Source organism: Vigna unguiculata, chromosome 1 (assembly GCF_037176805.1).
Source record: "Vigna unguiculata cultivar grain cowpea cultivar isolate G323 ecotype 2 chromosome 1, ASM3717680v1, whole genome shotgun sequence".
Taxonomy (NCBI): Eukaryota; Viridiplantae; Streptophyta; class Magnoliopsida; order Fabales; family Fabaceae; genus Vigna; species Vigna unguiculata.
The window spans coordinates 24,776,061-24,802,411 of NC_140792.1; the positions used below are offsets into that span (position 1 = coordinate 24,776,061).

Below are 26,351 nucleotides of genomic sequence, written 5' to 3' on the forward strand. Positions count from 1 at the left end.
TTGGAATTTCAGAAAAAAGGAAGCAATTTTATTCAAAAAAGATGTCCAACTACTATACTAATTTTCATGCTTCAGAAGTTCAAAGCGAGAACAAAAGTTCTCGATGGGATTGTATATCAGAATTAATAGATTAGACAAAATATGTCCATGCTATCATTTGCTTTTGTATAACTTTTTCTATAACGATAAAAATCAACATACTTTTACAAAATACACTCTTAATAGGTATTATTTTTGTACAATCTCTATAATATGTTTGTTAAATTTAAATAATTATTTTGTAATTAATTGTTTGTTGACCTGATCTTTTTCGAAACGATTTTCTTATTTATATTATTTAAAAATTTTAAATTGACGTACCTTTCCACGATTTTTAATTTTATGTTTATTTTATTTTATGTAGGTTTTTTTGATATCTTATGTTTCTCTTTTGATATGCATACATCAGGTCAGTTCTTTCCTTTTTCATCTACGTTACAACATTTATGTTACTGTTTCCATTAGGTGAGTTCTTTCCTTTTTCTTCTTTGTGTTGTTTTCATAATTTCCTTTTTTTCAAATGTTCAAACGACATCTTTATTTGAAATCAGATCTTTATTTCCTTTTTCCGATTATTTTTCAACCTTTTGCAACATTTAATGTTGTTGTAGGTTTTCTTTTTCTACTACTATCTGCCTTTTTCCTTTTCTTGCACAACATTGAGCCATGTGAAAAAGAGCTTTTGGTTTCTTCTATGGTCTTCATATGTTTGACAATCACTTTTCCCAATTTTTACTCCATTTGGTTAACCAAAACCACAGTATGCGTATGGTTTTAGTAAATATCTTTACTCATGTCAAAAAAGTGCTTTTGCTTTTCCCGATTTTTTCTAAATTTGTGAAACCAAAACCAGAGCATGCGTATGGTGTTATTTATTATGTATGATCTTCCAATTTTAATTTAAATTTAATGTAAAATTCAAATTAAAATTCACTCATGTGTTTTTGTTTTGTACAAATACATGTCTCCAAGCCTTCCTTCTTTCACTATTGTCTAATTTCCCTCATTCCTTACACCATGTCTGTTATCCAAAAACACACCCACTCCTTACAAGAACTCAACCCGGAGAAGGAAAACTGGAATATCATTGCAAGAGTGGTAAGGTTATGGTTTGTTGAAGATTGCACAAAAGGAAAATCTCCATTTTCCATGGAAATTGTTCTTCAAGACAAAGAGGTACCCTTCTAATACTATAAACGCATGTTATTTTCTTACTTTTCCTAAGTTTTATAGTTTTTTTTAAGTTTCAATATGATTTTATTATGCAATTTATGAAAGTGTTTGTGCAGGGTGTCCTAATCCATGCATCTGTTAGACGCACATTGATATACAAATTTCAGACTGAAATCAAAGAGGATAAGGTTTACACCATTCAATCTTTTAGTGCTTCATGTAGTGGTGGTTCTTATAGAACTACAAATCACGCCTATAAGATCAACTTCCAATTTGGAACCAAGGTCAATATGGTTGAAAGTACCTTAGTTCCGAAAACTAGAACTACATACACCCCTTTTTCAACCATCAAAGCTACTGGTTTTGACACAGATTACTTAGTTAGTAAGTATATTTCTATTTTTTTTCTTTTTCTTTGCGTTTAACTTTTCATTAATGTTTTTTTTTTTGTTATTGTTTCCTTTTTTTGTTGATGTCATTGGAATGTTTACTGGTGTTGGAACAGAGAGAGAGCTAGAGAAAGGTGGTAAGAAGACCAAAATGAATGCCATCCTTATTGAAGCTGATGGGTAAGCGGATGTTCTTCTTTACCGTTGTTCTTCTTTTTTATTGATTTCATTTGTTTCTCTTTTATCTGATGTTTAACATGCAATAGTTTGCGACTAGAGTGTACTTTATTTGGTCAATATGTTGATATGTTAAATGTATTTTTAGCCTCCGGAGAGGATCAACATGTTGTCATTGCTTTACATTTTTGCAAAGTGAAGACCTTCCAAGGTAACTAACTTTGATTGATTATTACAGTTGTATTAATTTTTTGAATTGTTTTTGACATGTTGTATTTTGTAGATAAAGTTTCTATTCAAAACTGTACGAACTGTACGAAGATAATTTTTAACTGTGATGGTGAAGATGCAACGAAGTTGAAAAAAATGTAAGTATATATACATAAGATATATCTTTGTTTATAGATAGATATACATATATATATATATATATATATATATATAAGATATTTTTTTTGTAGGATGTGGGATAGTACTGAATCTCCTTCTCAACCTCTTACCCAACTTTGTCAGTCTTCTAAAGTTAGCTTAGAAGATGATTTCATTAAGTTGGATCCTAGGAGTTCAATTGAAGGTCTCAAAGATTTTAAACAGGTTCAAATATTTTTCTCTATGTTGCACATAAATATTTTTTTGTTCATTACTTTTCATATTTTTATTCATATTGTTGCATTTTTTATTTTTCAGGAAAGTACTTTTGTAGTAAAGGCTATTATCAAACATGTGCTAGATCATGATGATTGGTGGTATACAACATGTATCTGCAAAAAAGCAGTCTATCCTTATTCCAAAATATTTTTTTGTGAAAAGTGTAACAAACATGACATTAAGGTTACACCTAGGTAATATTATTAATCTTCAGAATTCAGATTTTATGAATATAATATTATAAAAAATTAATAATGTTCATAATGTCTTTAATGTTTTTTTAGGTATAAACTTAAACTTCGTGTAATTGATGCTACGAATTCTACAATTTTTGTTGTATTTGATCGTGATGCAAGTGCAATGTTGAAGAAATCATGCTCTGATATTCTTGACTTACAAGACAAGGTTAAGTTTCATATGTAATCAATTCTTCTTATATTGTTGACATTTAACTTAAATGTTTTGTTTGATTTTCAAAGTAATTCAGAATCAATATTTTCCTATTCTATATTTGGTACTTCTTTTCCAATTATTTAAATCATTATTGTTATCTACAATAATGCTTTTTCATTAAGTTACATCATTTATATTTATACTTTTTGTAATAGAACACTGCTGCTAGAGACTTGCTTAAAGAGTTTGAAGTCCTAATTGATAAGACCTATCTGTTCAAAGTTGAGTGCAAGATGATTATAATAGCAAATTTGAACAATCATTCAGAGTTAAAAAAGTGTGCATGGATGAAAAACTCATTGAAAGCTTTACTGATGTTGAAGTTAAGTCTTTGGTAAGATCTTATTTATTTCTTTTTACGTCTTATCATATATTTTTCTTTAATTGTAATCTTATTTTAATTGGAATTTTTTTAGATCTATACTCTACAAATGAAGAAGAAAGCAAAGTAAATGACCTAACAAATCAAATCTCATCTGATTCCATTGCAGAGGTAGTTGAAGATTACAATTTTACTTTATTTGTAAAGCTTTGTATATGCTAACTTTTTGAAGTTTATTTTTATGATTTGTTGATCAAATTCACAAAAGAATCAAATGATGTTGAGACTCTAAGTGATCTTTTGAACACTATAGTATTAAGCCATGTTTCTGCAAAGGAATCGTTGAATAATAAAGCTGTAATTGATGTTGAAATTGATGAGTTAACCCGCAAAGAATCATCTCATCTGGACAATCTTGACTTGGCTACTCAACCACCTCTTCCAGCACTTAAAAGACAGATTCGATCTATGGTTCAAAAAAATAAGAAGATTCCAGTGAAGATGTTGAAGAAGAATATCAAGAATGAAAAGTGATTTCTATCATTTCAAACTAAAAATTGTAATAGACTTTATTTAGTGTTTTATGTTGGTTATGTTATTTTTTGGAAAACATTTGTTGCTTTTAAGTATTTGTACTCATGACCAATATTTTTTGTTGTTCTTAGGTTGTTATTTTGAAAACATTGACTTCAAGTATCTTTTTATTTAATTATGAACTACATTAAATATAAGTCAATTCTAAAAAGATTTCAGGCTTATTATTCTTAATTTTGTACTCTATGTTTATAGTCACAATTTGCTAGCTGAATCAAAGTGTCTTGATATTATTTTATATTGTCAACACTATAATCATGCTAGCTACATGAAAGAAGTAAGTTGACCAGAGTTATTTCCTTGAGTTTTTTATTTGTGTATTGTGTTATAAAAAAATGTATCTTTTCAGTATTTGTGTACATTTTTTAAATATATTTCTAAAAATATAGATACTTTTGTTGTCTATGGTTATTTTTAAACTTGAGTATATGTTGCTAGCTGAATGTCGAAGTGTTGATATTAATTTTTATGTCAACTACATTATCATGCTAGCTACATGAAAGTGATTAAGTTTTTATGTATGTGAAGATTTTTCAACTACATTATTGGTTTCACAACATATAAAACTTATTTAATGTTTTCAAAACCATTCTACCTTTATCAAATATTTTACACAATTCTCCTTTCGGTGATTGATTAATACATTTTACAATGAATATTACACAATTCTGCTCATAATATATATATTTTCAAATTTTTTTTTTTATTGTCTTGCCTACACAGAAACAAAAATTATTAAAATTTTAAAATTTACTTTTTACTCAATGTATTGGGCTTCGTTTTTAATCAACCAAGCAATAAACCTAAATAATTTTCCATGTAAAGAGTCAAAGTTTATTTTTATTTTCTTAAGTTTTTCTTAAGTTTTATTTTGTTAATGTTTTCAGATAAAAAATGATTACTCTTATAATTTTGTAAACAATTGTCTATTTTTTTTTACATTAAGTACCTTAACTTTAAATATTTTATTTTTATTTTAAATAACTTTAAATCAACGTTTATTTTTCTTATTTATAAGTAAAATATATATAATATTCACTTTTATTTATTATTTAATTAGTTATCTGTTTTTTGAATATTTTTTATTACTGTTTGAACTTTTAATTATTATTTTTATTTGTTATTACTCTTTCAACTTTTGATTATTAATTTTATTTGTAAAAAATATATGTATGACTTAAATATTTTATGAAAAATATTTATAGTTTATGAAAAATAATTTATAAATATTTATAAATATTGTATTCCTTAATAGTTTATTGCTATGAAAAAAATTATGAAATAAAGAATCATATTTTGTAATTATAATTTCAAAATAAGCGATATCTATAAGTTATTGGATAGGTTAAATTTAGTTTTCAAAATCTTTTTTTCAATAATATATGATTGTTTTTTTATAAACTATTTTATTTTAATTAAAATCAATATTAATCTTTTTATATCTATATAACTGTCTGTTTGCCTTATTATCCATCAAGTTTTTGGTTTATTATCAATCAAGGAAACATAAGGGTCACTCCCCTAAACCTACTTCCATGGATTCTTCTGTGAGTGTGGCTGCCAGAAAAACTTTAGGAAGGTTCACTATGTTTCATTTTGTTCATAATCAGGTACGTTTACTTTACAAAAAGTTCAAAAAGTATGTTCTTTGTGAATTCTTTGCTTTTTGTTTTTTACAAAAGTTTAATCCGTAACACATTGTCTCTTCCATCCATCTTATTCGTTCAAAATCATACATTTCTTTTTTGACTTTGTTGACAATCTTACTTATTCTCGATTTTCTTTCTAAAAATTTAAACTTTCTTCAATAATCGTTCAAAGGTCAGCTTTTTCTTTTTGTTTTCCATGCTTCATGTATGTCAAGCTATATTTTCTTTCATCATCCATGCATTTTTTTTTTTACTTTTGCTGTAAATCTTACTTCTTATGTTTTTTGGTTATTAAAATGTCATCTTTCTTCAATAATTGTTCAAATCAATGACATATTCTGATTTGATGCATTCTTAATGTATGTCGACATTTTTTTGCTTTCATAACACAAGTTTTATTTTTACTTTGTTGCAAATCTTACTTACTATTTTGATTTTTCTAAAGATGGCAACTTTCTTCAATAATCGTTCAAATTAACGACTTTTTTTTCATGTTTCATCTATCTCGATTTTTTTTTTGCTTACATCACCCATGCATGTTTTTATTCCTTGATTGAAATCTTTTTGCTTTCATGATCAGTTTAATATTTGTCTTATTGATGTTTTTGACCCTTCTTTTTGTTTTTTGTCTCATTAGGAGTTTGGTCAGGTTGATCCAATATTTTTTGCTATGTTTGGTCAAGAATTAGGACCGGCTTGGCAGGTAGAAGATATTCAAGGGAATCAACATCAGTTAACTTTTAATATGGATGTGAATCATCCCGTGCTCACTGATGGTTGGTCTAGCCTAAGAGTTTTTTATAAATTGCAACATATCCATCAAATTTTATTTAGATATGTTGGCAACTCAACCGTCCAAATCATTGTATTCTCCAACATGTCTACAATATCGACAGCGCAGAAGTTTCTTTCAAACCTAATTTGGTTGCGAAAGAAACATCTTTTTAGAGTGAAATATACAAAATCTCAATGTAAAGCCAACCATCTGGTGAACTTTGTGATTTTATATTTTTGTTTTAAATGTTATTTTGTTTATATATTTTTTTTTGTTACTTATTTAGTTCTTTTTTCAGGACCTATAATCTGATTTTGCAGATTACGTTCGTAAACGTAGATTCAGGAGGTTGGAATTGCAGGAACGTGACAACACTTTCATTGTTCAATGTAAGCTTTTGCTCCATAATTCACCTAATAAGTCAAGTAAGATTGGGAAGGGATGGAAGGACTTTTGCACATTCAATCGGTTGAAAGAAGGAGATATTCTTGTGTTTGTAGCTGACAAAAAAAATGACAAAGAAGAAGATCAAAGTCTACGTCAAAAAAGAATTCAGTTTTTAATATTGCACTTTTTTTTCAGTTTACTTTTGATATTATGTATGGTTTTTCTAGAACTTTCAAAGTAGTGTGCTTTTATTTTGTTTGTAATACTTTTACCATCCTAATTTTGTTGCTTCTAATAATTAGAAGCCATATCTATAACTATTTTACGTAAGTTAGTTATGGTCAACTTTAATATTTTAATTATTTTCATCCTTCAAAATATGTATTATACGTATGTATTACGTTTTTGTTTATTTCGTAATAGAATATTTATTTAAATAATTATTTTATAAAACAAGTATTCAATTCTGATAATAAAAATAATTCAAAATGAGTATGAGAGGAATTCAAATATCTTAAAAGATTTGATTGATTTTCCTAAAAAAACGTTTGAAGTCATAATAAAGAAGTAAATATTGTATTTTGCAGTGCTAATATTTGGAAATACTAACTGAATATAAATTGAAATCTTCGACTAAAAAATTCTCCTATGACACAATAATTTGAATAAACTTATTTTAATTTCTCTAAAAAAAATATTTTAATCTTTGTTGCAATATTGCTTTTAATTGTTTTTTAGTAATCTATAACTTATTCGAATAATATAGTAACCTTGAAAAAATTAAAATCCAATTTATTTGTAACTCTTTAACAAGTGTTGTAATTTAAATTAATTTTTTTTGAAGTTAATTTAAATTTTTAAAATTCAAAAGAATTAAATTATTTTGGTTTGCCATGACTTTTTAAACAAATATTTTATTAGTTGCATGTTACACTAAATGTAGAAACAAATGTCCACTTTGAGGGTTGACTATTACAAACCATAGTACTTTTGAGTTAGCCAAAAAAGGACATATAGCACAGATGCACATTCTGAATTGAAGCATTGCATTGTCTGCAAATCATCAATTTGGACATTGCAGATCAAATCTTTTTGAAAAGGTACGTTGTTCCAAATATTGAGTTATATGTTCAGTTCTGATATTTCCATATCAATGAAATGTTTGTTCTTTTGTGTAAAAAGTTTGTACTTACATTACCTACCTCAGGAAGAATGTGCATGGAAATATCAAAATGTGCCTACATCTATTCATAGCTTTTTACTGTGCTTTCTGCTTTTACTTTCTTCACAGTGCATTGTTAATTGGGTTTGTTATTATTTTTGTATTATTAATTTTAAATCTTAATCTTTTTTTATTTCCAACCTATTCTGAATTTGTAAAGCACCATAATACAACAATACAATACATAACTTCTGCACACTTTGAACATTACTACAAAAAAATGGATTCAAATGATTCAAGAAATGGAAGAAGAAAAAGGAAGAGCATTGTCTCACAAAATATTTCAAATAGCATGATGAAGTCCTTAGGTTAAATAAATTTATGTTTCTGACATTGCATTTTAAACTTTCTTCATTTTGTGTATCTCATTTCATTCGTTTCTCATCCAATTCAATGAAATCCACATTCAGATGTAAAAACAAAGATGTAAATACCAATCTTCCTTCATGTATGTTATTTTTATTTTGTTCTCTTGATTGTAGTTACAAATGAGGAAAAATCCATTCATAGTGAAGTATTTCCTTTTCCTAATACTACACCTTTTTCTCAATTAAGACATTGTGGTAATCATTTTTTCATTCACTATAAATTTGATCCAACTTAAACGTTTATTACTGGATACATTATTGTCAATCTATTTTTAATTTCCTTCATAGATATTGATATCAAAAAGGCACCACAACCAATTTATTCAATGCACTAACACAAATATGGAATTTGTAAAAACTTACAGTTTGATATTTTTCAATATGTTTATTATTTGTGTTGCATAGTTACATTGCTTTTGCTACTAAAGTAAACAAATTTAGTTGAAATAAAATTTATCTATTCTGTTCTTATCTGAATTTTGAACAATTCTACCAGTATGGAAAGAAAATTTTACCCCAGATGCAACTATCAAAACCTCTTTATCTCTCAATCAAGATAAACACCTGTAGGATAAAAGAATTCAATCTACAAATAGAAAGCCACTTTTGGAGTTGACATATTGTGTGGTAAGTTTGTTAATTTAATTTAAAATTCATTCAAATTTAGTACAAATGCTACCACTAAAGACGTATTATTCTCATTGATGATCTTTAATGCATATTATTGAATTGACATACATGGATAATAAAATGACATCATTTCATAATCACTTTGTTTCATGTTACTTCTATTTCATCTTTCTAATGCATTTGATAATCATTTATTTAACTACATTTTGCAGGCATTGACCCAAATAATGGTAAAGCTGCACGAAGAAGAAGGAAACTTATTATGAATCAGAAGTTGGCAGAAAAAAGTAATACCATTGCTGATAATAATTGTTAATGACTAATTCATCATATATCTATTATTAATTTATCTTGATTTCCATTCCTTTCATACTAAATGTTACTATTACTACATCTCTTAGTAGAAATTCATGGTTCTACCTCCATTGGATCTAGAATGGATTGTACTTCAATTCAGATAACCAATGCTCCAATTTTGCACAATACCAACAGTAACAACACAGGTACAAATCTAACTTAAATTTCTTTTTTTTATGCTTTTCTCTTAGTAGAAAAAGTTCAAACACAGTACTTGAATATATTTTATTAATTTTAGTTTTTCAAATGCAACTGAAAGTTATTTTAGTTATTCAAATGTATAAATATATTTTAGTACAATATAAAATTAAAATCAGAATTACAAAATCATATATATCAATTGATATTTCATGTTTATATAAATGTTGAATTCAGTTCATGAATTTATGGATGTACTTGGAGGTATGGTTCAATTTGATTGTCATAGTGGAAGAAAGAAAACGAATCTGTTTAATACACAACCACTGTTAGATAAAGAAATTCTTGGTAGCAGCTCCAGTCTTACTTCATTGAATTGTTCTGCTTTTTCTGAAGTTGTTAATCATTTTTATGTTCAACAAAACCAAAGTCATGGTAATTTCTAATATTAACAAAATTAATTTGATTACTTTAATTACTTTAATTGTTACAAATTCATATTCCTAATATTCATTTCAATATATGTTGAATGTGTACAATTCTGTCAGCTTTCTAGGGAGCATACTATTAGATCTATTTCAAAGATATTGGATTTTGAAAATAATTCTGACGAAGATGAAAATGATGGTAATCAATAATGGTTAATTTTAAAGAATAAATAATTATTGTTTCTTTATGTAAAATTGATTCTTTTTTTTCTTTCAGATTACATAATTGGACATTTCTCCTCTGATTTGTATTCAAAAGCTGAAATTCAAGGTGCAACAATACTTTTTAGTCTTTTTATATTACTATATTGTACATATAAATATAAATGATATTTAAGTAATGAAATATATGTTGTTTATGTACTTAGCAAATGTTGATGTTGGGGAGTGTTCAATTGAGTGTCCTTATTGTCAAGCTCAATTGTGGTACGAAGAAAGATCTGATAAATGCAAAAGATTAAAACAAGTAGATTTCTCTCTTTGTTGTCAAAAGGGAAAAGTCCAACTTCCATTGTTGAAGAAACCTCCACAATTGCTTCAAAAGTTGTTCAAAGGTGAAGACACTACAAGCCAACATTTCTTACATTACATAAGAATTTACAACAACATGTTCTCATTTACATCCATTAGTGCTAAGATCCATTTGTCAATCAATGATGGATATGGTCCTCCTCAATTTATTCTAAGTGGTCAAAATTACCATCGCTTTGAAAGTTTATTGCCCGAAAAAGGGTCAAATCCAAAATTTGCACAACTATATATTTATGACACAGAAAATGAAACAACAAAGAGAATTAGTCAATTTGGGTATGTGTACATACTTTATTTATGTTTTACCGATCATTGCGTATATAATTGACTAATTTCTAATTTTACAGGTCTGATACACAACAATCCATATTTGATAAATCATTGATTAAAGAGTTAAAAAACATGATTGACAAACACAATGTTCTTGCTCAAACATTCAGAAGAGTAAGAGATTTTATACATGATGATGAACAATCAGATTTTGAATTGAGGTTATTTAGACATCGCTTTAAGGATCCTAAAGTATATAATACACCAATAGCAAATGAAGTCGCAACATTGATAATTGGTGATTTGAGCACCTTAGATGTAGGAAGGGACATCATTGTCAACAAAAGTTTCTGGTCAGTTAACAAGACTGCATGAAACACACACATGTTTCATTCCTCTGCAATATCCTTTGATTTTCCCATATGAAGAGGGTGGTTATCAAGAGGATATTCCAGTTAGAGATTGTCACAAATATGGACAAAGTAGAAAGAGAATTCGCATTTCTTTACGAGAATTCATTGCTTTTAGAATACAAGATAGAAAGGTTGAATTTGGTAACGTTGTAAATTCACGTAGATTGTTTCAACAGTTTTTAGTGGATACATACACTATGATTGAAGCCCAAAGTTTGTCTTTCATACGAAATAATCAAAACCTCATTCGTTCCGATATTCTGAATGGGTTACAATAAGCTGTTAACAAAGGTGAAAGTGATGCTTCTTCCATTGGTAAGCGTATTGTTTTGCCAGCTTCATTTACAGGTGGTATGAGATACATGTTCAATAATTGTCAAGATGCTATGACAATTTGTAAGAGGTATGGCTATCTAGATTTGTTATAACAATCACATGTAATGTAAATTAGCCTGAAATTCTTGATTTTGTCAAATCAAGAGGATTAACTGCTTCAGATAGGCCAGACATTGTTTGCAGAGTTTTTAAAATGAAATTAGACCAAATGATGACATATTTCAAGAAGAATAATTTCTTTGGCAAAGTGAATGCAGGTATACCATACTACTTTTCTTAATTTAGTCTTCTTACTGCCAATTGTTTTCTCTAATAATTATGTTCAAAATTTAGGTATGTATACAGTTGAATTTCAAAAGAGAGGTATGCCACATGCTCATATATTATTATGGTTGAGTGACTCAAACAAGTTAGAAAATGCAAAGTACATAGATCAAGTCATCTTTGCTAAACTTCCTCATCCAGATCTATATCCAAAACTTTCAAAGGTTGTTCAAACATATATGATACATGGTCCGTGCGGAGCCGCTAGATTCAACTCACCATGTATGAAAGAAGGTCGGTGTTCTAAATTTTTTCCTAAAAAATTTAGACATTCAACTACAATTGATGAAGATGGATATCCTATATATAGACGTAGAGATGATGGTTTATTTGTGTTGAAAAATGGACATAAATTAGGTAATGAAAATGTCGTGCCTTATAGTCCTCTTCTCTTAATGCGTTTTCAAGCTCATGTTAATACAAAAGATTGCAACAAATCCAACTCAACCAAGTATTTGTTCAAATATGTCAACAAAGGTCCTGATAGAGCAACAATGAAAATTACAGACAAAGAGAATGAATCTACAGAAATGCGTATTGTTGATGAGATTAAAAGATACTATGATTGTAGATATTTATTTGCATGTGAAGCAGTTTGGAGAATTTATCGTTTCGATATCCATCATAGATTGCCAAATGTTCAACGTTTAACTTTTCACTTACAAGATCAAGAACCAGTTTTGTTTAAAGATGATGATCAAATTGATGATGTATTGGAAAGGAATGAAAATATGAATACCATGTTTCTAGCTTGGTTTAAAGCTAACAAAAAATTTGAGGAAGGCAGGAACTTGACCTATGTTGAATTTCCAACAAAGTTTGTTTGGATGTCTCAACAAAAACAATGGAAACTAAGAAAGCAGGGTTATAGTATTGGTCGACTAACATATGTTCCTCTAAAATCAGGTGAATGCTACTACATGAGATTCTTACTAACAAAACAAAAAGGTTGTATTGATTATGATAGTATAAAGACAATTAACGACAAAACATTCTCCACATACCAAGAGGCTTGCCAAGAATTAGGATTATTGACAGATGATAAAGAATTCATTGATGCCATTAAAGAGGCTAGCCATCTTGCATCTGGAAATCAACTTAGAAGGTTATTTGTTGCTTTGTTAATCATGAATACAATGTCAAAGCCAAATGTTGTTTGGGATGCAACTTGGACTTTACTGGCAGATGGTATCCTATATCAAAAAAGAAAAGACTTGAACATACCAGGTACTAAATAGAAGTAATCTCCATTGTTTATTCCATGTTTATTTATTGATTACATGTTCTATTTTGTAGGTTTTCAAATGGAAGAACATGATTTACACAATCTTTGTCTCCTAGAAGTACAAGAACTTCTAAATTCAAATGGGCGAGCTTTAACAAATTATAGTTCCCTTCCTCAACCTAATCTTTCAAATTCATTCAAATTTCACAACAGGTTCATTATTGATGAAATGAATTATGATAAAGAACAAGTGGAGAAGCTACATCAATCTCTATTGCAGCCAGTCACTAATGAGCAACTACATGTTTATAACAAAATTATGACAGTAGTGAATTCAGAGGTAAGGAATTTCTTTTTCTTATATGGTTATGGTGGTACTGGAAAAACATATCTCTGGAAACTTTTGTCAGCTGCTATTAGAGCCACGTGAATGATTGCCCTTAATGTAGCTTCAAGTGGCATTGCATCTTTATTGCTTCTTGGAGGTAAAACTGCTCATTCTACTTTTTGCATACCATTAACAATCAATGATGAATCAACCTACAACATTAATTTAGGAAGTCTTCGTGTTAAACTATTGATGGAAACAAAACTTATAATATGGGATGAAGCTCCTATGATGAATAAGCTATGCTTTCAAGCTTTTGATAGAACATTGAGAGACATTATGAGAGCTACAAATGAACATAATGCTGACAAACCATTTGGTGGAAAGGTTGTTGTCTTGGGCGGTGATTCTAGACAAATCTTGCCAGTAGTAAGAAAGGGATCAAGTTTTGATATTGTGAACTCATCAATTAACTACTCTAATTTGTGGCAATATTGCATAGTTCTTAAGCTATCACAAAACATGAGGTTAAAGACTGCTGCTTCAAATGAAACTGCAAAAGATATAAAAGAATTTGCTGATTGGATTCTTAAAATTGGAGATGGAACTATGAATTTGAATGAAAGTGGTGAAGTAAACATTTCAATACCAATAAATCTTCTAATTCAGGAAAGTGAAATACCTTTACTTTCTTTAGTCAAATTTGTTTATGGTGGTCTAATTGAAAATATCATGACTCCTGGATTCTTTGATGACGGTGTTATACTTTGCCCTACAATTGATAGTGTTGAACAAGTAAATGACTTCATTTTATCTTTGATTCCTGGTGAAGAACAAGTTTATTTAAGTTCAGATATTCCTTGCCAATCTGATGATGATCAAGAAATTCAAGGTGAGTGGTTTACTCAAGAGTTTCTAAATGATATCAAATGTTCAGGAATTCCAAATCATAGGATTAAATTGAAAGTTGGCGTACCAATTATGCTTTTAAGAAACATTGATCAAGCAAATGGTCTTTGCAATGGTACAAGGTTGCAAGTTAATGATCTGGAAAAGAATGTTATCTCTGCCGGTAATAACAGGAAAAATGTTGTTGACAAAATTTTCATGCCAAGAATGAACTTGACACCTTTTGATTCCAGCATCCTGTTCAAATTTCAAAGAAGACAATTTCCAATATCTCTATGCTTTGCAATGACAATAAACAAAAGCCAAGGCCAAACTCTTTCTAAAGTTGGACTTTATCTTCCTCGCCCAGTTTTTACTCATGGACAATTGTACGTAGCAATTTCTAGAGTGACATCAAAGAAAGCACTAAAAATCTTAATTTTGGATGAAGAGGGAAAAGTAACCACTACAACTACAAATGTGGTTTACAAAAAAATATTTGAAAATCTTTGATAAAGGTATAAAAATTACTTTAACAACATTATTCTAATTTTTCAATTATTGTACATTTAACTCTAATTCATTTTTTCGATGCAGATTACAATTGGTGTAGATTAACTGATATTTTGGGTCCATATACAATTTCATGTTTTTTTTTTGGAAAGCTGCAACAATTTTTGGTGCACATTACAATTGATGCAGATTAGTAGTGTATAATATACAGTGATTGATACATGTTTTGATAGTTGTATTAGATATTCATCTGTTTTCCAGGATCTACTTCATTGGATTCCAGTAAAGCTACTTATATATTAATACATTACTGATTCTGATATTCGTTATATATATATATATATATATATATATATATGTTGATTTTGAATTGTTATTTGTTGCTCTATTGTATTGTCAAGAATAAATGTGTAGATAAATATGCTTGGGTGTTACTGAAAAAACAACATTCATTTAAATTTACATAATTGCATTTCATTTCTTTTAATTGTATAAATGTTAAAGAATGAAACTTCTTAAATTTTGTTGTTACTTTTGCTGAAACTTCTATACTTTATGTTTTACGTTACTTTTGCTACCAGTTACCAATAAAAATTTAAAATTTGTTGTCACTGTTTGCACGTGATAATGTTTTCCATTCTGACTTAAACTTTCCCATTCCATTCCCGACTTTCACTTTACTATTGCATCCACATTTTTCACCCACCACTACATTTCAACGTCCATTTCTTCTGCAATTACAAAAATGGAAATCGAGCAAACCCAAAATTAGACAACAATACTTTGGAAGTTCAACACCATCTACATATGCTCTCAGGTATGTCTTCAATTTTAACACAAAAACACATTTAGATCTAATAGTATGCATTGACATGTGCTGTTGTATGTTTTCTTTGCTGTGTAATTTTGTTACTTTCATTTTGTTGGTGTGTCTTCCAATTGTATCATCCTCATCCCTACTATAGTAGAATTACAATCAAATATAGTTTATTTTTTGAGTGAATGAAATAACATTTATTAACGTTTTTAACGTTAATTTACTTAATGTACTGGCCTTTCATATATATATATATATATATATATATATATATATATATATATATATATAAAGATTCATAGTTTCTTTATTTCAATCTTCTAAATTTTTTCTTTATTTCAGTTGGTTTTTTTTCTTTATTTAAAGAATTATTATTTCTTTATTTTATTTTTATGAACCTGAGTTTACATATAATATAATTTATACTTCTATTTTATTATTTAATTATTTAACTATTTTTTCTCATTTAGAATATCATATTTTTTAATTATAATTTTAAAATAAGTTATATATAAGTTAGTTGATAACTTATATATGTTTTGGTTTATGTTTGTGTTCTTGCAGACAAAAGATTGTTAATGTCTTTATTTATTGTTGAAAAATAATTTAGTGTCCTCATTATTTTGTAGCCATTTGGAGTTGTCGATTGACACTTTGCTATAACATGGATTCAGATAACGCAAGGATCATTGAAGGTTGGAGTAATATAAAAAATTTGTATCACATTCAAAGTGATTCTTACATCCAGTTTCAGTATTTGGGAAATTCTTTATTTCACCTCATAGTGTTTAAAGGTGGTTGTACAACAAGGAGTTTGACAACATTTATGCACCGTATCAGTCATCAAAATACAAGATCTATATTTGCAGTGAAATTGACAAAGTATCAAAGCAAAGCAAGTCACTTGGTATATTCCTTTTGGTTTCTTCTTATCCTTATTAGTATAATTAAATTGAAATACTTAATGTACTAACAATAACCTTATGAATCATGTAGGATTTGCCATCAAAGTTTGCCAACTTCATTCTAGAGAAGAATGTAGAAGATGTCTATCTTATAGGGCCTAAAACTATAGTGAATTGCAAAATACTAATATCGAACAAACAGAGAAGTTCAACAAAGATAGGTCAAGGTTGGAGGCTATTTTGTTCTAAAAATGAATTAAAAGAAGGATATATTGTTGCCTTTCAAGCAGACAATGATTTCATTGAACCAAATGTTGAAGTGTTCGTTAATGGTTGTTGTTGTGATTAGATTAAGCATAATTTTGTAATGTTGATCTTCAAAGTTGTGTACTTCATCAATTATGGTTATTGAACTTTGTTATATGACAATATCATTGTTTTCATTAGATTAATAATAAATTGTAGACATTTTTTTTATAATTTTATAATTTATAATCAATATTAAAAATAATGGTCAAAAAACTAGTATAACAAAATTGTAAGGAATCTGCTTATTGTAAAGTGCTGAACAGCTAAGATTGGCACTATAAAAGAAAGTGATTCCCACCTTTACAACCCAGTCCCCATTTCCAGGAATAGCTTCCTCACTATCCAGAGTTGATTGGATCCTCCCCTCATCTTCCCTGTTAGCTTGCCTCTATACAGTATTCTTCTAAGCTGGGAGAGGGTGAAACTCAACCTTTGCAAGCACTACAACATTTTGTAGTTTAGACCACACTAAATTAGACAACGACTAAATAAATGTGGCTTAAACATATGATAAACAATATTTTTATAAATGTTGTATAAATATCATGAAAGTCCATGATTATATAACTGCTGATTTAAAATATGTGGGCAAAACCAGTAAAAATGTGGTCTAAAGATATAGGTGAAGTCTAAAATCAATCTGAAAAATTGTTGTCTATTATGAGGATTTTAAGCAACGGTTTTAAAAGTATTGTCGTACTAAAAACTGTTGTCTATTATCTATAGCTACACTCACCTATACCACGCCTAAAAAATTGCAGTCTAATCTTTAGACCACGGTTTTTATCATTTACATCACAATTTTATGCCGTTATCTAAAGTAATTTTTGTTGTAGTGAAGGTTCGAATGACAAAATTCCCAATTTCCCCAACATTTAAAAACCCTAATCATAATTTAACTTAACTATTTTTTTTTAAATTTCCCCTTCCACGTCATTATGCTTTATTCCTCGTCACAATTCTACCACTGGTCAACTTGCCATGTCATTGTTTAGTTAACACCGTCTAGCCCAACTTAACAAAAAGAGCACATTTGAGACATTTTAATGAAAAAAGGGACCAAATTGAGACTTTTAAAAATAAGGGTACCAAATTGAGATTTTATCTCCAAAATGGGAACCAAGGATATGATTAAGCCATTAATTTATAAAAGTTTTCTCGTAGCTTCTCTAATTTCTTTTAACTAGCACACAAGCTTGTCTTAGATTTTTTGAAAAGTCAAATTTTTTTTTTTAATTTTATCTTCCTTGAAAAATTCTTATCTCGACATAATAAATTCATTTTAAAATTTTATTTCATTGTTTGTATCAATTGGAAATAAATGTTTTTTTCTAGTAATATTATTGGAGCTTAGTTTTCATAATAAAGTTTAAATCTCTTTTATTTCATTTTTTATTAAAACTCAAATAATCTAATTTTATGTAAGAAGAATAGGTAATTCATGTGCTATAAAGTGTTTTTGTAAAAAATGTAGTTGCCTATTCTCTCGCCCTTTCTCCTTTATATATATATATATATATATATATATATATATATATATATATGGTAAATATTGATTAATATTTTATATTTAATTATTGATAGAGAAAAAAATAGATAATCAATATAATCGCATTTATGAAAAAAATAACACATTTAAAATATTGTTTTTTTCTTTCAAATTCTTAAAATCATTAATAACAATTGAATCAAAATTACGATTTTCAACTATTTCTTTTTCATAGTAAATAATCATATTATCGACGATAAATTCATTTTCATTTTATTTCTTAATCTTGTTTTTTATAATCTTCATTATAAAAAAAAAACTTTCTATTGTAAATGTCGAAACAAGAAGAGTTAAAATAAGATGAATTAAAATATTAATCAAATAAAATGTCATTGACTTTCCTATTATTGTCAATGATTGACATCATTCAAGCATGGTTAATAAAGTTTTTAATTTTGGATGGTTAAGAGCATCAAGAATAAAATGTTGAAGTTGAAATTTTAAATTAATATTCTCTTGCTCGCTAAAATATAAAGGATAATATTTGTTCACAAGGGTGCATATATCCTCAATATTAAAAGCTTTATAGGCATCCTTAGGAACAAAGGCATTGCTTAGAGTTAAAAGTGTCATTGTTTTTTCACTAAACTTGTCATTTAATTTTGAAATTGCTTATCCACTACAACAAAAAATATATTCACCTTAAAATGATGTTTTATAGTGACATGGTTTTTTTTTGTACAACCATCATCTACAACATAAGTAGAATTAAAATTAGGAATATCAATGTCATGTTGTTCACAAAACAATATCACACCTTTCAATAAATTTTGCCAACTGTCCTCTCTCAACTTTTGAATATAAATTTTAATAAAACAAACCAATTGCATAACATTCAGTTAGGGATGAAAATGTGGACCGGCCCGACCTATTTAGGCATGGTCTACATTAGGCCACCACATTGCTAGTCGGGTTAGCCTGCCCCATAGAGAAGTTATGGGCTTGAAAACATGGCCTATCCTATATACACTTGGGCCAGCTCGTTGGCCCACGTATTTGGGCATCCTGACTTAAAAAAAACAAGTCCTAGACATCATAATTTTAATATTTGAAGCATCAAAATAGTCTAATAAAATGAACCTAGAGCATGAAAATAGTCCAATATAACAAATCAAAACAATCCATAATATTTGGAACATCATAATTTTATATTTGGAGCATCAAAAGATTCAAATAAAATAGGTCCTAGAGCATTAAAACAAGCCCAATAAACAACATCATAATAGTCCAATAAAACAAGCCTTGGACCATCAAAACACGTGTAATAAACAACATCAAAACATGAACTTGTTATTAAGTTAGGGTAAAAGGTGTTAGGTTATGTAGGTCGTGGGCCAACCTATGCGCGTCGCGGGCCAGCCCGTGTGGACTGGGCTTTAGTGGGCCTACAGGTTCAATATCTCGACCCGCCCCGTATTTTTGGCAGTCCTATGGGTCGGCTCGTTGGACCAAGCCCACATTACCATCCATACATTTAGTATATCCTGAGATTGTTTCTACAAAGCTTGACAAAGACAATTAGTAATTCCCACAATGTTTTTCATCATGTGTAAAATCAATATAAACTAAAATGAAGACAACATACTAAATGCAACATCAATGTCACCCCTTTAAGAATAAGTTAATCCATCAAAAATAGTTTTTTGAAGACAAGACAAAACGCATTATATATAGCTTCATCATATTACAAATAGAGCAAAAATGTGAGCTCCGATTAGTATCACCAACTCGTAGTTCACACATTTCTAACAATTGAGTTATTTCATCTAATTCAACCGCTTGCAACTCATAATGTCATTTCCTAGAGGAACACACAATATTTACAATAAAAACCAAATTTGGAAAAAGAATTGATGAATTGGAATAACCTATCTCGAAGTAGCCACCAAAGCAAGTTGCAATTTATGGGTAAAATAATGCAAATAATAAACATAATGAAGAAATAATGTTTGCAATCTATTCCATTATCCCCTCATATTACTAGCACATCATACCCTTGCCCGCAAATATCAGAAACATCAAGATTATGCTTCGAGAGAAACACAAAAAAATCGTTCTTTTATGTTACCAACCTTATCTACAAATCTAAAAAATATAGCCATATGCTCTTTTTTAGATTCATCATGTGCTTCATGAACAATTATGAAAAATTTAGTATCTCCAATTTCTACTCAAGTGTGACTTCTTACTTTTCTAGAAAAAATGTGCAAGTTTTCTTTTTGAATATGATGAAAAGTATACTTTACATTATATGGAGCATTTTCTAACACAACTGGTGCCACTTTATCATTATATGATGCTAGAAGTTTAATCATCTCAAGAAACTTACCTCTATTGCTTGATTATGGTGTTTTCTCATGGTCTTTAAAAGCCCAAACTTGAAATGCTAGCCAACAAATTGTATCAATAGGCGTGTTGAGTTGTAAATGATTATTGCAAACTTGCTCAAAACTATGAACATTTATAATGTTATTAATGTGCAAAAATTTATTCAATAGGTCTTCACAAGCTTTCATTGCATTATTATTCGGTAAGTAAGGACTAATCTCCAATTTGGTTGAGAAATGCACATTTTTTCCTTAATTAAACTTTTTTCATGATCTAAAATCGTATTTAATAAACACATCTTACCAAAACGACCATCTGGCTTTGAACTAAGTAGATAACCATAGTCAGGGAATACTCTAGTTAAAAAGTAAACATTTTAAACCAATTAGATTAAAATCCCCTTGGATGTTTCTAATTAAAAAAGGATAGCTTTGAAGTTGTATTTGATATGAACCCTATTTTAAATAAGCTCTTCTAATTTCATCTCTTTGACTTATTGGATATTCATATATTTTAATTACCTCCCCTCACCTCTTGAAGGCCTTATCTTCTTCCCTAGTTTCTCTCTCTTTATTTTTCCTCCCACTATACATTTTCTTCACTCTTTCTCGTGTTTCTAACACGTCCTTTCGAGGTTAAAAATGTGGCTTGCCTCTTACCTTACTTACAGAGTTGTATTCCCCCTAAATCTTGTAGCCTAAGAGAGATTAACGATAAAAGGCTACAAATCATGACAACTCCAATTTTCACGAGCCAAAACCAACTTATCTAATTGTTTTTATTTGATAAATATTATGGGATTCAATTTGTAACCACTTTAATTGAATACATATTCACCAAAGTTTCTATCTTTTATTATTGTTGTTATTATTAGTATTATTATAATAATTAATTTGATGATATCATAAAAATTACATTTTCGGTTACCTTAACCAATTGTGCCACAATGCTATTTGTTATGATTTTATAGGATCTCACATTCCTACAAACAAATAAAATTTTTCATCCTTGAAAATAAATTTTCCATATTATTTTTCTAACTTTAAGAATTCTAAAGGAACACCATAATAAAATTTATCTCTAAATCATACAAATTTCACATACTCTTCAATAATATATTGAGACAAATCATTTTATGTACTAGCCATTCTAAGATTCTTAACAGAAACTCAATAATTGAATAACAAACAATCAATGCACAATAGAGACATAACAACACATTTTGACTCGGACAAATAATGTTGAGCTCACTCCCCCCAAATCACCTATGACCTAATTGATCTGACTCTAAAATGTAACACCCCATTTCTTTTACTTTCCTAGGGTACATAACTATACAAATAATAATATCTCAAATCGCTACTAAAAATAAAATTATTAACCATTTATTTAAATCTCAAATAAAATGGAAAAGAATTCATGTCTTACATTAGAATACTTTTATTCAATTCACGAAATTGAAGAAAATAAAATAATGATGGAATAAAATTCTAAGTTTGCTCCACAAACCAAGTGGTCTTGCCTCACTCTCATCCTTTACTGTTGTGCATCCTCCTCTACACTTATTAATTTTTTGTTATCATATAAAATACTATCATTGTAGGTGGAAACCAATGCAAGGGTAAGCTAACAAAACAACGTAAAACCTCAATCCTAAAAATAAGTTCACAATAAAATCCTAAAACATATAAAAATATAAATTTTTCCGAGATTCTTCTCCTTGTTAAAAGTAAAACATATGAAAGTTCACCAAGTAGACTCCTATGAAAGAGAGGTGAGTCACAATGGATAGACTTAAAAACTTTTTTTTCTTATCCAGAGCTTTCCCATTATCACTTTCAGACATCTTATTTCTAACTAAGAAAATGAAACTCGTTTAAAAAATGTAACCATTTTTAAACAAAATCCAAACTTTTAGAATTTAAAAACCAAAGATACCAAATCAAATACATAAAACAAATATTGGACACAATCATCACTCTTCTGAGCAGTCTCCCCGATTATGGTGGAACATTCCCCGATTATGGTTGAACCTAATGCTCTTCCGTATTAGCCTCCCCGACTATGGTGGAAAACCTCCCCCACTACGATAGAACACATCGCTCTTCCAAGCAATTGCCCTAGCTATGATGGAACACCTCGCTCTTCCGAGCAACCTCGCTGGTCATCCTAGCTATGGTGGAACATATTCACAAACACATATAAACTTTCAAAATATGTCTTCACAAAACCTATTTTTTAACCCATTTATCCTAAATACTTATGTGACCCATAACTTCATTTGTTCACTCATACATGTAGAGATGAATTAAATGCACTTAATGTAACATCAAATTTTTATCCCTTTTTTAATAAACATTTTAATAGTTGGCATGACCTGTTAAACCTTGCTAAGAGAGATTTCAACCAAACTAATAAAAAACATAGGATCATACAAAGCATATAGTCTCACTAGAGTTCATATAGGACACATTGAAATGTGTATTGGCATGAAACAACTTTAACACATATTTCAGGATATATTTGACATTGGCTTGGGATTTGTGAAATCTTTTTAGTGGAGGTAAAGATGAAATAAATTTTATGTGCAAAATAAGCTCATAAATATTTTTGTTAGTTACAACATTAGTATATAGTATTATATGCAATCATATTATCTAATATGGTATCTAATCATCAAAAGAATCTCAAAGAAACATATATGATGTATAATATACAACATTATATATATATATATATATATATATATATATTATGCTTTGTTGTTTTAATAACACTTAATCAAAATAAATAGAGTTTGATGGATATTTGTTTAACAAAATCCTTGAAAATTTCCAAATTATAAACTTCAAACATGTTTCCATGCCTCTTGCTTCACATTACAAGTTAAGTGATGTATAATCTTTCAAGATAGTTAGGAAATAAAGTTATATGAGTGTAATTCCATAGGCCAACATTGTTTGTTCTGTGATATATGCAATGGTTTGCATTCACACTAACATAGCCCTTGTTGAGTGTTGTTAGTAGGTTCTTGTCAAATTTTAGGAGAGTTCATCAACAAGCTCTTCGATGAATTCTTTGATATTTGAAGGAGTCGCTTGGTAGAATGTTAGTTTATAGTCCTAGACGACATGCTAAAGATGCTTTAATAAAAGGACTTATTGATTCGAACTATAGTGAGTGTTTAGGCACCAAAAAATCTACCACATGTGCATATGGTACTCTTATTAGTTGGAATATTAGTTTACATAACATAACGGTGTTGTCAACCAATAAAGAATAATACATTGTTATAACTAAAATAGTGAAAGAAATCTTGTGGCTAAAAGATGTAACTATAAACTCGAGGGTGTAAGACTAGGTTGCCATCGTCTACCTTGACAAACAATAATTGTCAAAGGTATACCATGAAAAAATGAATCATAATGACGATAAGCTACATTTTGTAAGAGAAAATTGCTCATGAATATGTGAATGTGATTAATGTTTCAATAAATCATAATTCCTTTGACGTGATTACAAAATTTGAAGCAACAAGTTTTATCATTGTTTATATTTGATCTATTTAATTAGTGATTAAGTGTGTAAAGAGTTTACTGACAAGTGAAATAACTCTTAACATAAGATTTCTGATAAACCAATTGAATATATGTAAATATAATATAATCTTATCAAAATGTTTACAAAACCCTATAACTTTATAAGATCTCCTAATTGAAGAAATGCTTCTTATAAGAACTAGAATAAAATATTAATAGTGTATTTAGTCCTTATAGTGTTTACTAAGACCATAACCTTTATTGTTGTTAATATTTTTGTTTCATTTTGAAACTATTGTACATGTCTTAAATTATTGAATGTTTAATGAAATTTAGTCATAATAATTATGCTATTTATATAGAAATTTGTACCATAATTGAAACTAACTAAGAGTTCTTGTTCAATAGACACATTAAGAAACTGATTTAAGTGAGTTAATGGCAAGAAAGAGACTACAAGTTGTAAGATTTATGATAGTGAATTTTGTCAATAATGTAGGTGAAGTTCGGTAGCATTTCAATTGAAACAAATTTCTTCTACGTGTTGACTCTCTTTGTTTAATTTCAATTACCTTTTATCATTCATTATGATATTTTTCCTATTATCGTTATTGTTTTTGTTTGGTAGACGATATTGTAGATGTAAATAAGGACGTGGTGGATGGACAACTTGTCAATGAGGTTGAGTCGAGTCCTGAGGGGGAAAGAGAGAAAGCAGCGGTTGAGGACGAGAAGAATGAAGAAGAAGTCGTGATGGGTGGTGATGAGCTGACTTAGGATGAAGTTTCTTGATGCTTTTGTTTTTCAATTCATTCTAAGTTTGTAATAACTGGTACATTATTTTTCTTTGTCGGTTAAAGTGATGCATATTGTGGATTATATCTGATGTTTGATTGTGAACGATAGCATGTAGTAGAAACGCGCTTGTTCGAATGATGTTATGTACTTAGTTCGTTTATTGTATGCGTTATTTGTCGGGAACTTAAACGATTGTAAATTAGGTTAAGGGTGGTCAAGTCAGGCCGCTTACTTGTGGTAAGGGGGAACTTAAACGATTGCAAATTAGGTTAAGGGTGTTCGATCCAGACCGTTTACTTGTGGTAAGGGTGGGAAACTTATAACGATTGCAAATTAGGTTAAAGGTGTTCGACCCAGGCCGCTTACTTGTGGTAAGGGTGGAGAACTTAAACGATTTCAAATTAGGTTAAGGGTGTTCAACCCAGGCCGCTTACTTGTGATAAGGGTGGGGAACTTAAACGATTGCAAATTAGGTTAAGGGTGTTCAACCCAGTCCGCTTACTTGTGGTAAGGGTGGGGAACTTAAACGATTGCAAATTAGGTTAAGGGTGTTCGACCCAGGCCGCTTACTTGTGGTAAGGGTGGGGAACTTAAAATGATTGCAAATTAGGTTAAGGGTGTTCGACCCAGGCCGCTTACTTGTGGCAGGGTGGGGAACTTAAACGATTGCAAATTAGGTTAAGGGTGTTCGACTCAAACCGCTTACTTGTGGTAAGGATGGGAAACTTAAACGATTTAAAATTAAATAACAAATGTTCGACCCAGGCTGCTTACTTATGGTAAGGGTGGGGAACTTAAAACAATGTAAAGGATGGATGAAGAGGTGAGCGTGTAATCAAGAACCCTTTGTTTTATTCATACTTTTTGGGGTGCCTCGTTAAAAACTCCCTGGTTAAAACCCTCCTTAGGGAAAAATGCCAGGTGAGGAAAAATAGTACACCCAGAGTTACAAGTATTCGGTACAGTAAGTATTCTAACTGAAGTAAAATTTGAGATGGGACACATTTCATGTATTTGGTATCTTTTCGCCTGATAATTGTTCAAGCTTGTAAGCGCCACCCCCAGCATCTTTGCGTATTCGGTATGGGTCGTCCCAATTGGCGGAGAATTTGCCATCCTTCTTTCTCGCGCTGCTGGCCATCCTCCAAACTAGTTCTCCTTTGGCGAATGATCGTGGGCATAAATTCGCGTTATATTTTCTGGTCGCTCTTTGTTTAGCTGCTAAGTTGCTTATTTGAGCTTTGTCTCTTAATTCAGACAGAAGGTCGAGGTGGGTGCACATGTTTTGGTGGTTTTGATCTGGGTTGTATAGTTCTCGACATAGAGATGGTTGTCAATTTCTACCGGTATCATGGCCTTTGCATCGTATACTAGGCTGAAAGAAGATTCACTTGTTGCTGATTAGGGGTACATCTGTAGGCCCACAGCACTTCCACTAATTCTTCTGGCCATCGGCCTTTGGTGTTATC

At 29.4% G+C, this 26,351-nt stretch overlaps 3 protein-coding genes across 3 annotated transcripts; all 3 read left to right on the top strand.

The window, feature by feature from the left end:
• Nucleotides 1-1,056: 1,056 nt before the first annotated feature.
• On the top strand, nucleotides 1,057-3,735 carry LOC114189482 (uncharacterized). The gene is made up of 7 exons (XM_028078056.1): nucleotides 1,057-1,215; nucleotides 1,329-1,596; nucleotides 1,718-1,781; nucleotides 1,868-1,989; nucleotides 2,062-2,146; nucleotides 2,711-2,831; nucleotides 3,538-3,735. Exons 1-7 carry the CDS (start codon nucleotides 1,057-1,059, stop codon nucleotides 3,733-3,735), a joined length of 1,017 nt encoding a protein of 338 aa, XP_027933857.1.
• Nucleotides 3,736-5,330: 1,595 nt separating this feature from the next.
• Nucleotides 5,331-13,338, top strand: LOC146888807 (uncharacterized). Its single transcript, XM_085666329.1, has 12 exons — nucleotides 5,331-5,405; nucleotides 6,082-6,220; nucleotides 6,540-6,608; nucleotides 9,039-9,113; nucleotides 9,231-9,329; nucleotides 10,027-10,080; nucleotides 10,178-10,235; nucleotides 10,688-10,956; nucleotides 11,039-11,164; nucleotides 11,315-11,426; nucleotides 11,952-12,871; nucleotides 12,980-13,338. The coding sequence occupies exons 1-12, from the start codon at nucleotides 5,331-5,333 to the stop codon at nucleotides 13,336-13,338; spliced, it is 2,355 nt and encodes a 784-aa protein (XP_085522455.1).
• On the top strand, nucleotides 13,339-24,861 carry LOC114189488 (uncharacterized). The gene is made up of 3 exons (XM_085666332.1): nucleotides 13,339-14,128; nucleotides 14,174-14,308; nucleotides 24,713-24,861. The coding sequence occupies exons 1-3, from the start codon at nucleotides 13,339-13,341 to the stop codon at nucleotides 24,859-24,861; spliced, it is 1,074 nt and encodes a 357-aa protein (XP_085522458.1).
• Nucleotides 24,862-26,351: the final 1,490 nt, after the last annotated feature.